General features: G+C 45.6%; 1 protein-coding gene across 2 annotated transcripts in view; it reads right to left on the bottom strand.

Annotated features, from left to right (window-relative positions):
- Positions 1–18,045, bottom strand: part of SLC13A3 (solute carrier family 13 member 3) — a 63,884-nt gene that overhangs the window by 34,776 nt on the left and 11,063 nt on the right. For both annotated transcript variants that reach the window (XM_039864491.1, XM_039864490.1), the window contains exons 2-3: positions 5,544–5,809; positions 2,993–3,156 (exon numbers count right to left, since the gene is read on the bottom strand). In XM_039864491.1, the coding sequence (XP_039720425.1) occupies positions 2,993–3,156; positions 5,544–5,809 (430 nt within the window). The remainder of the gene's footprint in view (positions 1–2,992; positions 3,157–5,543; positions 5,810–18,045) is intronic.

Consider the following 18,045-nt stretch of genomic DNA (forward strand, 5'->3'; position numbering starts at 1 on the left):
CCTTCCTTCCTTCCTTCCTTCCTTCCTTTGCCATTAGACTCTTTGGAAAAAATCTTGTGTTGCAGGCAGAATAATAAAGCTTAAGAGCTCTGAAGTCAGCCAGCTCAGATTCAAAATACCAGGGCAGCTGTTTTGAAACTCGGTAACCTTGGGGCTACTTTTTCCTCTTTTATTTATTTCTTCCTCAATTTCTATTCCTCTGAATGAGGTCAATGCTAGCTCCACCTCACTCAGAAGTAAGACCCTAAGAAGAGAAGAGTCCTTGCAGAGAGTAAATGCTCAATAAACATCTTTGATTGTTATTTGGAAGCTCAGTGTATAAAACAGATAAAGTGGGGGCCGTTGGAGTTGAAATGGGAGAAGGAGCTTGCTGCCATCTCAAAGTGTCAACAAGGCAGTTCTCTTGGGCCCTAAGACTAAGGGGAAACAGATTGAAAACCATTGAAGCCAGTACTACAGAGCAGAGATCTGCAAACTGTAGCTTTTGGGCTGAATCCTGCCCAATGTCTGCCAGCTAAGAATGATTCTAACATTTTTAAATGGCTGGAAAAAGTCAGTAGAAGAATAATATTTCATGATGTAAAAATTGTATACAATTTTAATTTCAGCACCCATAAATAAAATTTCCTTGGAACACAGCCACACCCACTCATTTACATATCGTCTATGGATGCTTTCTCTCCACAAAGGCAGAATTGATTGGTCATGACAGAGTGGCTAGCAAAGCCTAAAATAACTATTTGGTCAGTTATATTAAATGTTTGCTGACCCCTGCTTTTGAGTATCTCTTCCCTTCTACGTGGAAGTCTTTTTTTTTTATTCAAAAAATAAAATTTAATGATTAAACCTATTTAAAAGCCTTAATGTAATCATTATAGTAATACGCATGGAAGTCTTTAACCTTGTCTCCATCCTGACTCTGCTACTTTACCAACAATGTGATTGATTCTGGACATCTCACGTCTCTGAACCTCATCTGTAAAGTACTTATAACCATTTCTAGACTTCAGGGCTGCTGGAGAAATAAAGGAAGACTTCTTATTGCATGATGGGGAAATACCCATAGCATAGTAAATCAGATTTATGTCGACGGTATATGGATCGATATTTTGATTTTTAACAGATACATATTTATTTTAATTTATATTTGAAAAAATATAACCAGCACACAAAACCCGTGGTTTCATGGCTAATGTTTGTTGTGTTGGGGGAGGGGGGTAAAAGATTCAAAGCTGATGGGGGAGACCCGCTATTCATCTTTCAACATTCAGCTTCCATCTTTGGGTCCAGGTAGCATCTCTCACCCCTACTTTCATAGTCACATTCCCATTGGCTAAACTTAGTCACATGACCATATTTAATTTCAAAGGAAGCTGGAAAATTCAGCCTTTTCTCTGTCCAGCCATGTGCCCATGCAGGGGTTCTATTACTAAAAAAAACAAAAGAAGAATCAATACTGGGGGTAAACTAGCGATCTCTGCCCATACGTCCCAATTTAAAGCTTCCTTTTAAAATATATTTATGTAAATAAAAAGAAAGATGTTTTAAAGCAGACAGGATGTGGCAGCCATTTTGCACCCATGAGGGAAAGATCAAGGGACAAACAGAGGTGCCAATGAACATTCCTGACATCTTTGTGCCTCTGAACCAATCTTGGAACTGCCTTTCTCTGACTTCTTGATATTTGAAGGAAATGAACCCTTATTCTTTAAGCCACTTGCAGACTGGCATTCTTTTACCTGCAGCCAAAAGAATTCTCACTGATGCAGTTGGTGTCATGGATAAGAGAGTGGGCTCTGGACACAGACTGCCTGGGTGCAAAGTTGGGCTCAGCCATTCGCCTGCTGTATGACTTAGGGAAGTCACTTGGTTAGTCATATAAAAAACATGGTAGCTACTTTTGGTTTATTTAGCACACAATTTCAGAGGTTTGAATGAATCAGATCCCTCATTTCATCACACAGTCTCATATTTGTTGCACATATCTCTTGATTTATTTATTTATTCATTTATTTAGTCCCTTTTTTCTCCATTTCTCAGTCCCCTCCTTTCCAGAGCAACCACTCTGATGTGTTTAATGTGTAGCTTTTCATTTGCTTATGTTCTTGCAAAATATTTTGTCATTCGTATGTATTTTTAATTTACGTAATAGTATAACGGTATTGTATTCTTCATCTCATTCTGGCTTTTTCCCCAATCACAACTATGTTTTATGAGATCCATTTTAATAAATATACATTCCTCTCATTCTTTGCTCCTGAAAGCAGGATAGTGCTCAATGGTGTGCACCCACCACACCTTACCTTCCCTTTTACTAGCGATGGCATTCATGTGGCTTCCAATTTGCCACACCACAGAGAATGTTGCAGTGAACGGTGTCACACGTGGCCCCTCATGGACCTATGTGAGAATCCCTTTAGTATTTGCATTCAGGAGCAAAACTGCTAGGTTACAGGGTATATGCATATTTAATCGGATTAAATATTTGCAGAATGCTCTTAAGAAAAGCTGACCCAGTCCCCCCTCTCTCTAGCAGTGCACAGAGTTACAGCGGCCCCCATTCTTGCCGATATTTTGCATTATCCAGCTTTCTTATTTCTGCTGGTCTCGCCGAAGTAAATCTCACTGTTGTTTCCATTTGCATTTTTCTGGGTACTAGTGACTTTGAGCATCTCTTCAAGTGCTTTAAAACAAGAGTGAATTATAGTATCTACTTCATAAGGTTTGTTTTGTGAGGTTAAGGAGATAATGTATGTAAAGTGTTTAACTCATTGTTTAGTACATAGGAAATGCCCAATAAATGCAAATATGTTTTTTAACTACCATGGTTTGACTTGGTTAATGCTCAATCATTATTATTATTAAAATACTCTGTACACAGTAGGTGCTCAATAAGTGCATTCCTTGGCCTTCCCCGACACCCTGTGAACGGCCCCACTGCCACCCTTCCGCCTTGGTGGGGTTGGTCCTCAGTCCCTTTCCACAACCTCACCTGTATTCTCCTCACTCTCCCAGCTGAGGTCCTTCTGAGGCTCCTTCTGGCCAAAGAGACTCTTCAGGATGGCGCTGGCGATGGGCAGCATCATGGCGGTGGAGGCAGTGTTGCTCAGCCACATGGACAGGAAGGAGGTGGTTACCATCATCCCCAGGATGAGCCTGGGAACAGAGGACATTAGAGGCAGATCCAGAACTGGAGTCCAGGAGGTCCTCTGGTCTGAACCTGCCAATCCTAGGACTCCAGCGCACTCATTTTACAGATAGAAAGTTAAGGTCTGGAGAGAACAAGTCAGTGACCAAGCAAGGACCAAATCCAGTCACCAGCCTTTAGATCTAAGGAAATTGGCTCAATGTATGTAAGTGAACTCACCACAGGTACACAAGGCAAAATAGTTTCAAAGATGCCCCAATTCCCCAATTTTTTTCTCCTTTGCCTGCAAATCCTTGATGGCTCCCATTGCAGAATAAAGTTTCCTTGTTTCGGCACGAAGACTCTCTACCATTTTACCCCAAACGGCCTATCCCAGCCTTCTCTCCCACTCCCACTCCCCCTCCTACTCCTACCAGGTACCCCTGTTCAGGCTTCCCCAAACTACCCACCAGCACCCAAACACACCCTGCTCTCCTGCCTGCCTTCCATCGCTTGGTCCCTCCCACCAACAGGAATCTAAATTTCATGATTTTTTTTCCCTTTACACTTAACTCTTAATCTACCTGTAATTTATTTAGATGTATGGTATGAAGTCAGCTCTAAGTAGACCTTTTCTCAAAGAATAAACTAATTATTTCAATCCTCACCATTTATTGAATAAATCTTTCCCTTCCCCACTGATTGAGATTTCTTCTAGATTACTTATTCTGTGTTTTCGAATCTATTTCTGAAATAGTGTCCTCTTGATTTCATTGTAAGAACTTTAAAATATGTTTGCTAGCAGACCCACCCATTCTTCAAAGTCAAATGTAAGCTCCTCCATGAAAATGTCACCCCTTACCTCTCATGTGGGCTCTTATGGCATGTGTGTCCCTTGTGTATCAAATTCTGCTTTGTGTTGGGATCAGTTCTATAGATGGAATCTCTCCCAGGACTGACAGATCCTCCAGGAAGAAACACAGCTCCAGAGCCTAGTAGAGTGCTTGGCCCAGAGCAGATGCTAGAAACCTATGAGTTATCCAGAACCTTCTTCTCCCTCACCTCTACCTCAACACCCATCAAGAAAAGAGCTCTCAAATCTATCCATTCTGTCCATCTCCACTGCCACCACCCTAGTCTAAATTGTCACCATCTCTTGTCAGGACACCCAGAACAGTCTCCTAACTGGGCTGCACCCCTCATCTGCTCTCCACATGGCAGCCAAGAGGAATTTGAAAAAAATGCAAATCTGGTCATGTTACTCCCAAGCTTAGAATTCTTTAAAGCAGAGATTCATAACTAGGGGGCTATGGATATAATTCAGGATGGAAAGGAGGGAGGAAAATACATTTTCATTTTACTAACATCTAATAGAAATGAACTATTTCCTTCAGCAATAAACATAGACTACAGAGTACAGCAGTATTAGAAGGGCCTGGGACTTGGTCACCAATTAAGATCACAGATATTTCATATCACATTATTCTATTATAGAATTATTCTATTGCAGAAATCTTGGAATATCATTGACACTCAAAACTGCCTCAGAACTACAGTTGCTATTAAGCCAGTCCCTAGATCTTATTATTTACTAGAAAGGAGTATATATGGTACCATACCACAAATTTGTGTGTTTTTAAAAAATTATTTGGATAATTACATTTTTTTTGTAATTGTAGTGATTATTGTTTTAAATCCCATGTATTGTGCTTTATGCATTTAAAAACATTATTCTGGGAAGGAATCCTTAAGATATACCAAATTGCATACATAAATAGATAGATAGATAGATAGATAGATAGATAGATAGATAGATAGATAGATAGATAAGCAAGCAACATTAACTCTATTTAAAAGGCTATTTAATCTTCTTAGAATAAAAGTTCAAATTCTAACCAGCAGCCTGAGGCCCTGCAGGAATGGACCCTGCCTCCTGTCTCTCCAAAGCCATCCTTCTACCCACTCCCCACCCGCCCTGTCACCTTGGCTGATAATGGCCAGAATTTACTGTGCAGGCCTAGGCTATTATATAGTTATTTTACAGAGAGAGGTTAAGTCATTTCCCATATTAGAAAAGGTGAAATTCAGCCCTGAGAAGTCTGAGTCATACTGCTAATACGGCCCATTTTAAAACTACTGAACACAAATCCCTGGGGGCGGGACCTGGGGACGAGCTTTTCAATGGGTTTCCTAAGTGATTCTTATGTGCTTCTGAGACTACTCCCTTCCAAGAGCCTAGCACTGTGTCTGGCGCACAGAGGGGCTCGTTAAATATCTGAGGAATGAATAAGTCCGTGGAAGGTAGGACAAGGTGAGTTCGCTGGCTTGGGAGAACCAGGGAGAGTGAATTTGGGCTCCAGGAGATGTGGTCCCTCTGCCTCCCCACCTTTGGGCTGGACCCGTTACCTGGCCTTACCAGGCCGGCTGGACCCCAACGAGCATCAGGACCTTGAGGGCAATCCTCCGGTGCAGGTTCCACTCCTCGATGGCGCTGGCCATGATCAGACCACTGAGGAAGAGGAAGTTGGTGTCCAGGAAGTACTGGGGGCAGACTATGCTGGATGGCAGGATACCCAAGAAGGGGAAGAGGATGATGGGCAGCAGGGCCGTCACCGAGAGGGGCAGAGTCTCTGTGCACCAGTACACCGCCATGAGCAGGATGACAAACAGGCAGCGGCCTTCCTGCAGAGGGGAAATGTAGGCTCAGGAGGGTCAACAGAGTTCGGGGTGGCAGAGAGAGAAGAGGTCCCGGAGCAAGGCCCATCAAGGCACCCTCCTCAGGGAGACAGTGAAGAGGTAAATGCCCAAGGCTTTGATCTCAAGCCAGTGGCATCACCGATCTGAGCCTCATTTTGCACAACTAGAAAATGGAAAAGCTATGTCTGTCCATTTCATAGGACTGTTTGAGGATGAAATACCCCACTGTCTTAGTAGTAGACCCTGAGATAAGCATTAGAGTGAAAATAGTTTACTAAATAGGGGATCCCATAAAGTTCTGGAAGGGTAGTAAAAAAGTGAAGCAGAGAAGGAAGCTAATACAGAGTGTGTTCAGGAAGTTACACTGTGGGCAGCTGGGGCTCGATCCTCATGGGGACCCTGGGAGACAGTGTAGATCGTGCATGCCTCAGAGTTGTCCCACTGAGAGGCAAGGAAGTTGAGCTATTGACCTGCCAACTCCTGGCCATCACGGGTTGAGGGCTGCTCCTGGGAGCATTGTTCCCCCAGCATTTTCAGCCTGCCCCATGCAGCCAGCAAACACACTCAGGCTGAGCGTCTTGGCCACAGTAAGAAGTTATTGGCATGTGCAGAATGGTGAGTACCAATGGGGATGTGGAAGGAGCACCAGAAGTGACTGCCACATCTATACCCGGCGTGTGGCAGGATGCCAACACACAGTGCGCACTCCATAAATAGTAATAATAACAAGTACTTTATCATGCACTGGTGGTGGGAATATAAAATGGTACAGCAGCTAAGGAAAACAGTGTGGTGATTCCTCAAAAACGTAAGTAGAATTACCATGTGACCCGACACTTTCACTTCTGGGTATTACCCCAAATAATTGAAAGCAGGGATCTGAAAGAGTATTTGTACACCCATGCTCATAGCATTATTCAAAATAGCTACAATGTGGAAGCAATCCAAGTATCCATCAATAGATGAATGAATGAGCAAAATGTGGTATAACACACAATTGAATATTATTCAGCCTTATAAAGGAAGGAAGTTCTGACACATGCTACAACATGGAAGAACCTTGAAGATATTATGCTAAGTGAAATAAGCGAATCATAAAAAGATGAATACGATACAATTCCATGAGGTACCTAGAGCAGTCAAACGCTTAGATACAGAACGTGGAAGGGTGACTGCCAGAACTGGGGAGGGAGCAATGGGGAGCTGTTGTTTAGTGGGTGCAGAGTTTTAGTTTTACAGGATGAAAGAGTTCTGGAGACAGATGGTGGTAATGGCTGCACAGCACTGTGAATGTCTTTAATACCACTGAACTGTACACTTAAAAATAACTAAGATGGTAAATTTTATGTTCTATGTATTTTACCATAATAAAAATAATTGGAGGAAAAAACTAGTTTATCTATTATGATAGAAAACTTATGATAAACTCTTGTGGAGGAAAAAAAATAAAATAGACACCCAGAGTTAATACAATCAATTGTCCTTCAGAATAGCAAAAAAATAAATAAATAAATGATTGTTGGGGGTGAGGAAGAATAATTGTAAAAGAAATGAGCACAACTTAAAACCACTGTTGCAGCATCAAGTTACTGGACATACACTTTAAAGATCGAAAGCAAAAACAATAATACAGAATCAAATCTAATAACCAAAAATTCCCTGAGTTTCGATTTCTTATTATCTTTTCAGTTCCTAAACCAGGCAGAGGTAAGTGCCCGAGTTTTTGACCCCTACATTTCAGGGGTGAGATACCTTAGATAATCACAGATCTATAAGTATTTATAACTTTCAGCACTTGGTGCAAGCAAAACTGTATATTGAATCACAGTGTATAAAATAAGACAACCATGAATATAAAAATTTAGTTAAAAGAGAGTTTTCCTGGGAAAAGTGGGGTGGGGATCTAACCACTGGGCCCCTCTGTCTCTCCCTCCCCTCCAGCTACATGGGCAGCACCTAAGACCTCCCTGACTCAGGAAGTCAGTGGCAGACAGTCAGACCATCGCGTAGTGCTTCCCTGGCTTTACAGATGTGGAAACTGAGGCCAGAGAGGGGAAAGGTTAGACAGCAGATAGGCGTCAGAGATGTTTACAGAGCTCCAAACTGGGACTCCCTAGGAAGCTGACACCTTACACCAAGTCCTTATGAGAAAAGCCCTCTTAGCCTCAGAGGAGCCAAAGGGCATTGCCACAGAGGTGCACGGAGGAGCAGGCCTGTCTCAGGTACTCCCGGTACATCAAACAAAGATGGCAGAGGGTGGCAGCACAAGAAAGAGCATGCTGTTTACAGAAGTTCTGGGAATCCCCATGTTCTGCCAGCAGATCTTCAGGGGAGAGACCACCTGGGGAGCCAATATATCCAACATTCAGACAACAGAAAAACAAATTTGGCCAATTCAGTCTTCTTAGGGCTGGGACCCTGTGAGTCTGCAAAGGAAACTGATTATTAGCTAGAGACGGTTAGTTTCCACAACTCAGAAAGGTGAGGTGGCTTTCCTGGAGTTGCGCAGCTTCTAAGAGATGGGCCAGGTTTTAAGCAGAAGCAGCCCGAATCTTGGCTACTTCTTGGTGTGATGCCCCCATCTCCATGCCCTTACTCCTATTTATTTTTCTTTATTTAACAAGTCATCACTTATATTAGTCAGTGTTCTCTAGAGAAACAGGACCAATAGGATATATACATAGATATGCAGAAGAGGAGATTGATCATGGGATTGGCTCACACAGTTACAGAGGCCAAGAAGTCCCATGATCTGCCATCTGCAAGCTAGAGAACCAAGAAAGCTGGTGGTGTAATTCCGTCTCAATCTGAAGGCCTGAGAATCCGGAGCTGATGGTGTGAGCCCTGAGCCGAGTCTGAAGGACCGAGAACCTGGAGTACCAGCAGATGTCCAAAGGCAGGAGAAGACGGATGCCTCAGATCATGCAGAGAGGAATTTGCCCTTCCTCTGCCTTTTTGTTCCATTCAAGCTCTTAGCCAATTGGAGAGGGTGGATCTTCTCTACTCTGTCTACTGATTCAAACAACCTCTTATGGAAACCCTGTCACAGACATACCCAGAAATATTGTTCCACCAGCTCTCTGGGCATCCCTTAGCCAGTCAAGTCGACACATAAAATGAACCATCATACCCCCTAAAGGCAGATTTTATAGCTTATTGGTTTCCTCCTCCACTAGAATGTAAGCTCTAGCAGGGCAGGGATTGTATTTTCATTGTTCACGTGAAATTCAAAGCGAACTGATCACTGTGTATTTTATCTGGTGACCCTAGCTGGGCCAATAGTCCAAAGATATGAGAAGGAAAAGCCCAAGAGTTTCTTGAGGACCAGATGTGGGTCGTAAGGAGAGATGTTCCACCCAGGGCCTCTTTAAATGCTGCATAAGAGATCTGCTTCTGTATAGATCCCAAAAAAAGCTCACTTGTGGCAGACCAATGGGAAACCTACTGGAGGGGAGCAGACTATCAGAGAAAAATGTCCCCCTAGGGAAGTGTTCCAGAGGGGTGACCGTCTAATTCCCCACCTGCTACGAGTGAGACTGGGTCAGAGAATGGGCCGGGCCCCCCAAGGATGAAGACACCTGAGCAGAGTAGCAGTCAAGCTCTCCCCTACTCCCTGGTCTCTTCTTGCCACCTCCCCACCCCACCCGATTCTCTCACAGTGGATGCCAGAAACCTCATTAGAATGTTGATGTTTCCTCTAGAAAAAGAGGAAGAAGAGAAACCCAAAGGGAGAGGGTAGGAGAGAAAGATCTGACTCTCTTACCCCACCCGCAGCCGCAGGAGCACCAGGAGAGGGGATCGAGACTTCAATTATCACCTGGAACTAACTGGCTGTTCCAATTTCTGAATTGAGACCATTTGTGTATTAAAGTCACTGGAGGATTTTAATTACTTCCTGAGAGTAATGGGAAAAGTCACAGGTCTGTAGGAGTATTCATCCAAGTTATAGCAGAAGAACGTCCCCCACTGAATACATTTAGACTAATAGCTGGAGAGAAGAATACACATGACTTTTCTGAAAATTAGCTTTACGAATGAGCTATGATTTACACATAACCAAATGTACCCATTGTAAATGTACAGTTTGCGATATGACAAATGTACAGACCCATATAACATCCCAATCAAGGTATACCTTTCCATCACCCTAGAAAATTCCATTTCACCCCTTTCAGATCATTCTTCAAGCCCCCTCCACTGCTGTGATTTCTGTTGCTATGGGTTGGTTTTTGCTTGTTCTTGGACTTTGCTTAAATGGAATCATCAGGACGTGCTTTTGTATTTTTTGCTCAGTATACTGCCTGTGAGATTCATCCAGGTGGTTGCTAGTTCATTCTTTTTTGTTGCTGAGTAGTATTCTAGTCTGTGAATATACCACCGTCTATTTGTTCATCCTCCTGTTGATGGACATTGGGATCGCTTCCAGCTTGGGGCTGCTATGAATAAAGCTGTTATGAACATTCAAATACACCTGCTTCAGGGATGACATCCTGTGAGTCCTTCTGTGCAATGTATTAATTCTACACGTTACACAATGAGGGTAGGGAGCTATGTGGGGAAATCCTGGCTGCAAAGTTCGCCTTTTAAAGTCTCTTTCTAGATTCAGGCTATATTCATGCATTCCTTATCAAGCTCTCTCTCCATTCTCCAGCTCTCTCTCTCTCTCTCTCTCCCTCCCTCTCCCTCCCTCCCTCACTCCCTCTCTTGCTCCTTCCCTTCTCCCTTCCTTCTCTAGGTGCTCTTGCCAGGATGTCAACATCAGTCTAGTGTAGAGGAATGACTCCAGACACAGCATGTGTCAGCTGGGGAGGTGACCCAAGGGAAATGAGAGGAGTTAAGAAGTCAATCATTGGCCCACTAGGGGCTTTGGCAGTACGTGGGTCAAGAGTGTGTTTCATTACCTTGCTTGTTAGGGACTGAGCAGGGCCAAGATGACCCCGAATAGCTTCTTTGCCCCAGCTGAGCTTCCCGTGGGCAAACAGATTCATAATTGCCAACTGGATGCCAGACATCTGGTGGGGGATTAATAAGTGCTGATGCCCCTCATCCCCTGGGCCTTGAGGATAGAACTGAATTCTGGGAGAGCAAAAATCTTCCAGGAGGTGTGGAGGCCGGGACTAGAGACCTGGGGCCTATGAACACTGAGTGGTGGGCTCTCAGAGATTAAGCAGGCCGAGCCCATTCCCACCTCCAGGTCTTTGTACCTGCTGTCCTCTCTGCCTGGCCCCTGAGACCCTGACCTCTGCTCAGCTGGCTCCTTCTTGTTGTTCAGCCCTCGTATCAAAGTTCACCTCTTCAGCGAGTCTTTCTCTGATCACACTATTGTGGCTTGATCTTCACTGTCCAGCCTTGTTCTTGCTGAAGTAGTTCTTATTTGTTGACATTATGACCTCCCTACTAGAGATCACAGGACGATGTATTAAAAACCCCTGCTCCATTTTAAAATCCCCTTTTTACAGGCGTGGAGAGGAAGAGTGGTCTCTTTGGGAGCACACAGAGCATGAGAGCAGATCTCATCATTCCCCATCCTGATTACCATTTAAAAAACGGACCAGGGCGTGGGGGGCAGGTGGATCCATGATTTTACTCTAGGCCGCAGCACATCTGTCCCACCTCTGCCTCTTGGGCCCTGTTTAGTGAAGTCAGACCAGCCACTGGGCCACATGGAGGTTCAGTTCTGCATGTCTGCAAAATGGAGGTTTCTCTTGAACCCTCAGGGGTAGGTTGGAGTAGAAGCGTCGAGTCATGAGATTCCAAGGCCCTTTGAATTTTAACTTCTGGGGTTCAGAGGTTGAGGGAGGTGGCTCATTTTGCAGGCTCACTTTCTGCGTCATCTCAGAGTCAGCAGTTTGCCTCCTGGTCATTTTGTTCAGTCCAGAGGCTCTGCTTCAAGAAGGGAAGCAGAGGCGGCCCAGGGTATGCGGTGTCATGGCTCCAGGTGAAACATCTCTCAACCCCTCAGCCTATCCCCGCTGGTCATCAAAAGCTGGCATGACTCAGCTGAAAATACCAGGTGTGGATGAGCCTAAAGGAGACTACACACCAGAAGACAGATGCCAAGAGCAAGAAGCCTGGTCTCAGTTATCGAGGCCGACCCCAGAGCCCAGATTCAGAAGACCTTGATGTGGTTGGAGTTGGGAGATGCCTGAAATGGAAAGTGGTCAGCTTTCTTTTTTAGAAGGGAAAACAGTCCCAGGAAATCTCTAGAGCTGGGCTGTCTGAATGCAACAGCTTCAGCCACGTGGGGCTATTTAAGTTTAAATTCATTCCGATTCTAAATGAAATTCAGAATTCCAGTTTCTCGATCATACGAGCCATGGTTTAAGTGCTCAGTAGCCACATGGAACTGGTGTCTACCATTCTGAACCGTGAATATAGGACATTTCCATCATTGCAGAAAGTTCTGTTGGACCGAGCAGCTCTAGAGAATCCAGGCCCGAGAGCCAGGGAGCCTGGGATAGTGGTTTTGCTAGCGAATTCTAATGGCAAGTCACTGAACCCTCTTAGCCTGAGTTTCTTCATCTGCAAATTGGGAATCATAATCTGGGGGTGTCTACATCACAGGAGATCCCACTGAAATCCTTTCCTTAATTTTTTTTTTTGATATTCCATGGAGGTATATCTGTTCAGTAGTTTCTCTGACTTCGATATTTATCTTAATATTTATCTTTGATGTCCCCTTTCTTCTTATTTCTCACGCTTTTTGTGGGTCCTATGCTGGCTATTCATCACAGGACTGGGGTCATTCTCTCCACACCAGTTTCGTGATCAAGGAAAGAGTGGAGAGAGGGGCTGGGCAGAAGCTGAGGCAGCAAGTGTCTGAGTATTAACACTGTTGATTCTCTCAGAATGCTTTCTCACCAGCTTGGCCCTGAAGTCTCTACTCTAGGCAGTAAGCTTAGTGTGAAGATTAACTGTAAACACCAAGAACGTTACAGTTTTTCTGTGTCTCTTTGAGCATTTATGTCTCTTTGACTAACCGAGAGAGAAAACTAGAACAATTACAACCATATAGCTGATTATTATCCGTTCTTTATCTTCCACCCACCTTCCAACATCCTGCTTCTCACCAAGGGTCTTCAAGCCTCCTCAACCAATCATCTGAACTTTGTACTGTCACGTGCAGCTCAGGGACTCTCCCTTCCCCCTGTGCATGCTCCAGGCTTTGCCAGGATTAGGAAGGGCTCACGGAGTTGAAAAATGCTCTGGAGAAGTCTGTGTCCTGCCTACGAGCTGCAGAGGCCGGTGCCACTCTCGGTTTCCTTCTGCGAGTGGTCCAAATCCCACCACCGCTGTCACCTCTTCTTCACACACAGGGGGTGGGATTGTGGTCAGCCTTTCTTCATCAAAGAAGACATCTTCTTCTCCCTTTGTTACTTTTTGTTGCTGTCTTCAGGCTCCTTCAGAAAGGCAGATGGAATAGAAAAGTCTGGATTCCACCAACTTAAACCAGAAGTGCCTTCCACCTAGTAATTTTGTCTTCAGGAAGTACTATATTGCCTTTTGTTCATCTGTATTATATAATCTTTCTACAATCAACATGCACAGTAGAAATAGCATGGGCTTTGGAATCAGATAAGCCTGAATTCGAAACACAATCCTTCCACACTTTAGCCGTATGATCCTGGATCAGCTACTTAATATACTCACTCTTAGTTTCCTTACATGCCGTGGGCAAACAATAATCTTACCTTCCCCGGAAAGCAATTTATTTCACATAAGAGACTCACCGATCCAGCGATGGACACATGAAAATGCTCAATAAATTTGAGCTATTGTTACATTGTATTAATCATTAATAATCATATATTATTGTTACTTTATTGTTAATGATTCAAGTTTAATTTCTTAACGTTGGGCTTCAAAATTACTCTTCTTAAATCTTAAAATAAATTCTTAAAATCTAAGAGCTAGAATGAACCTGAGATCATTTAATCCAGGGGGTGATTTTGCCCCCAGGGGGCGTGTGTCTGGGGACTTTGCTGGTTGTAATAATGAGATGGGGGTTGCTAATGGCATCTTGTGGGTAGAGACCAGGGATGCTACTAAACATCCTACAGTGCCCAGGACGGCCCCCAAAACAGAGTTATTCATTCCTTAGTGTCGATGTGATGGTGCCGAGGTTGAGAAACCCTGGTCCGATCTAACTTTAGTACGATGGTTGCCAGAGAAGAAAAGTAGCTTGCCTGAGGTCACCCAGTCACAGATGAGGACTGGTTTTACCTTACCTCCTTAGAAGACCACTGTACCCTAAGCGTTATCAGGCAGCCGGGGTTGGGGGCAGGGCTGGGACTGGGGTGAGGCAGGTACACGACCCCAACACTGAGCCCAGCTTAAGCGTTGCTCCTTGGGTGCCTCATCTGGCTTACTGTCCCTGGTTAGGAGCGAGAAAGCAGAGAGGGGTCCATGGTCCCTGAGCAGCCTTATTCCTGCCAACCCAACCCAGACATTTCTTAGTGCAAGCCTTATAATACCCCCACCAAAGAAATCCCAGCTTCTCAGATTTAGCCAATCCATTACCACAGGGATTAAAGTCTGTAGGCAAAACACACAGAGGTGGGGTTGAGGGGAAGAAAATGCCATGTCAGGCAGTTAATTTTTGACCTAGGGAATGGCTTCTAGGCAGACACAAGGCAACTTCTTTCCCATTGCCCCAAACTTGCCCCCATCACTTACTTGGCAGAGAAAAAGAACTGGTCTGTTGTCTGAGCCAGAGACAGGAGCTATCTGGAAACTTTATCCACCACCATCGCCCCCTCCGTCCACTCCTTCCCCGACTCCACAGCTCCCTGGTGGGCTGTAGCAGGCATTTCTGTCAGAGCACTGGGCTGTGCCCAAGCTCTCGCAGGCACCAGCAGCTCCACACTGGGCCTTTCGGAGAGCAAGACTAGGGCCAGCTGCCCACAATGGTGCCCTCCTGCTGCTCATGAGAGGCCTGTTCCCCAGTAGTGTCCATGGCCAGGGCTGGGGGCAGCCCTAAACTTTGAACTCTGGAAAGGCAGAGGCCATGCCTTAAACTTCTCAGTATCTGCCCACCACCTCCACCCCAGGACTGGCACCGAGCAGTGGTCAAAGTCTCCGGAGCCACTCGGGGTTTGAAGCATCATGGCTGAGGCACCCATTCCTAGTGTAAGTGACCTTGGGCAGATGGCTTTCCTGCTCTGAGCCTCCATTTGCTCATAGATAACACAGGAATGGCAGCATCGCAAAGCCACCACGGTGGTGCAGAGTTACCACAAAGACACAGTGTCTGGGAGATGGCTAGTCCCCAAGAAGCAGGAGCTGTTGGGATCAGTGGAAAAGAGTAGTGGACAGGGAGCTAGGAGACAGGGGCTGAAATCTGGACCTGATGCCAAGAAGCAAGGAGCCTGAGTTATGAGCTTGGCAGCCAGCACCAGAGAACCTGGGTTCGAATCCTGCCTCTGTCGCTTCCTAAGGGAAGTGACTTGATTTGATGCTTCAGTTTCCTCATCCGTAAAATGGGGGTGATGATAATGACGATAAAAATTTCAACCTCATAGGGTTGTTGAAGAATTAAATAAGTTAATGGAGATAAAGTCCTGGGAGCAATGCATGGCAGAGTAAGCTATCTAAGCTATATATATTTAAAATGTTACCTACTACTGACGGGCTCTGTGCTTTTGGGTATATGTCTTGCCCTCTTTACATTAGAAGTTTCATCCCAGCGATCCATAAGGCACTTGATGTGGGAATGAAGGTAATGACTCTAGGTGGCACATAGGTATAGACCCCAAAGAGAAAGGAATCTAGAGCACACACCCAGCAGACCCAGGCAAAGGACTCGCCTGGCAAGAAAAGAGACAACTCGAGAGCAACCTTCTCTGCAGAGGCCATGAGGCATCTGGGCATGAAGCTTCCACTTGGAGAAAGGGAGTTAAATGAGGCCAGCTGAGGCTCAGGGTGACAAGGCCACTAGGAGTCCCACAGACCTGGGTTCAGATCCCAGAATACCACTCTCGAGCTGTGAGCTTTGACTGACAGGTGGCCTAACTGAGCCTCCGTGTCATCATCCCTAAATTAGGAAGCATTATGCAATCCTGAGGAGCTGGGAGGGTGATCGAAGGGAAGATGATTGTGGCGGTTCTTAGAAAGCCCTGTGATTCTGGAAGCATCTCTACCCCAGTCTCTCAAGCAATTCTCCCTCATGGCCTCAGGGCAATACCGTGGCTATTCAAGACGGGTACGCACAGTGAGCACTTATATGTGCCAGGCACAGTTTCTATGGGTTCCCTTGTTAAACTCCACCCACGGCCCCACAAGGCAGCTAAGCTGCTATCCCCATTTACATGTGGCTCAGTTTACTGTGGCTCAGAGAGCTCGAATGACTTGCCCAAGGTCACACTGCCTCAATGTGAACGGCATGTGAAAATAATAAAGTTTGTATTTATTGAGGGCTTACACTGGCCAGGCACCAAGCCATGCCTTTGACATGCACTGGCTCACCTGCACATCACACAACGCTGTTTAGAAATGAGAACCTGAGGCACGGAGAGGTTCGGCAAACTTCTTCATGTGCACTCCTGGCAAGGGATTCCCACCATGGTGGTCTGAGCCCAGGGCCTTAGTCCCAGTCATATGGGCCCTGGCTCAGTGCCAGGCTCCGCAACAAGGACACAGTGATGATAACAGCCAGCGTTTACTGAGTACTTACTACATGCAGTTGCTGGGCTAAGCTCTTTATGTATTGTGACTTTTGCTTCTCACACACTCTGGTAGGTTCTATTCAAGGAAATGAAAGGACAAACGCTCAACAGAAAATCACTTTACAGGTCTTTTTGCATCCCCTCTGGGTCTGTTCGGTCTTAAAGACAAGCCGAGCTGATATGAGCGTGCCCGCTTTCTGGAGGGGGAGACTGAGGCACAGAGGGTTAAGACAGAAACTAGCCCAGGGTGATCCAAAGGGAAATAGTTGAGGCAAAACCCAGAAGCCTGGTGCCTGATTTCCAACCCGAGCTCCCTCCTCCCTTCTCCTATGCCTGAAAACACTCTGAGAAAGGAGTTAGGGGCCACCCGTGTCCATTTGGGCTAAAGACTCAAGGAGAAAATGAGGAGAAAGAGAGAGGGCGACTTGCTCCAGGAGACCTCCGAGGCCAGCCACTCCTGTCCTCCCAGCCTTCCTCTGGACTGGAATGTGTTAGTCCCCTGGACTCATTAGCAGATGTTGTACAACTCCAAGTTCTCCGAGACATTCATTAAAAGTGTTCCTGGGGTGGCTTATATGCCATGGCCGACCGGGCCTCACTAATCATTCCTGAGCCAGATAGGTGAGTGGGGGTGGGTGGGAGCCCCACTGGACCCAGGAACCCCCAGCAGCCTGGCTCAGCCCCAGGAGGACAGAACAAGTTGTTCCAAAAAAGAGGCCCACCCACTGTGTGACCTTGGGCGGCTCCTTTCCCTATCTGGGCCTTAGTCTCCCTGCCCTTCAGTTCAGTTCCCAGCATGGGGTGGGGGTGCATATAAGCCCCTCTCAGGGCTTCTCCACCTCCCCCCACTCCTGCCAGCCCCTTCTACACTTTCTCTTGTTGAAATGAAATCCAGCCTGAAGGCATTGGGGTGGGATCTAATTTTAAACCCCATCTAGGCTCTTCAACTTAGTTTCTCTGATCAGGGGGCCAGGGTCCCTCTCCTGAAGGGGTTGCAGTGAGGACCCAGGAAGGTCTTTAACGTTTCTTGCACACCTGCCACACTCCCACCTCAGGACCTTTGCACCTGTAAACAGTAAAGTGCTCTGCCCAGAATGTGCTTTCTTTATATGTGCGCAGGCCTCCCTCCTTCACCTCCTTCGGGTCAAATGTCATCCCCTTCAGGTATTTGTTCAAAGGTTCCCTTCACAACAAAATCTTCCTGACTCGGAAATTGCACTCTACCTCGTTCCCAACTCCCTGCCCCTCTTCCCTGCTTTTTTATTCTCTATAGCACTTATCATCATCCGACATACCACAGATCTTACTTATGTATCGGTTTGTTTTTAATCGCCCCCCAGGATGTCAGCTCCATAAGCACGAGGACTTGTGACTATCTGATTCACTGCCGTGTACCCCGGGAATAGTAGATGGTGTGTCATAGGTGCTCAATGCTTTTTAACTGAATGTATTAACCAATTGTAAACCTGGCACAAAGCAAATACTCAAGAAATACGTTTTGATTCCTTATTCATTCTGGAAACATCCATTCAGCACCTACTGCAGGCCAGGTGCTGG

The sequence above is a fragment of the Pteropus medius genome, unplaced genomic scaffold (genome assembly GCF_902729225.1).
Source record: "Pteropus medius unplaced genomic scaffold, Ma_sr-lr_union100, whole genome shotgun sequence".
Classification (NCBI taxonomy): domain Eukaryota; kingdom Metazoa; phylum Chordata; class Mammalia; order Chiroptera; family Pteropodidae; genus Pteropus; species Pteropus medius.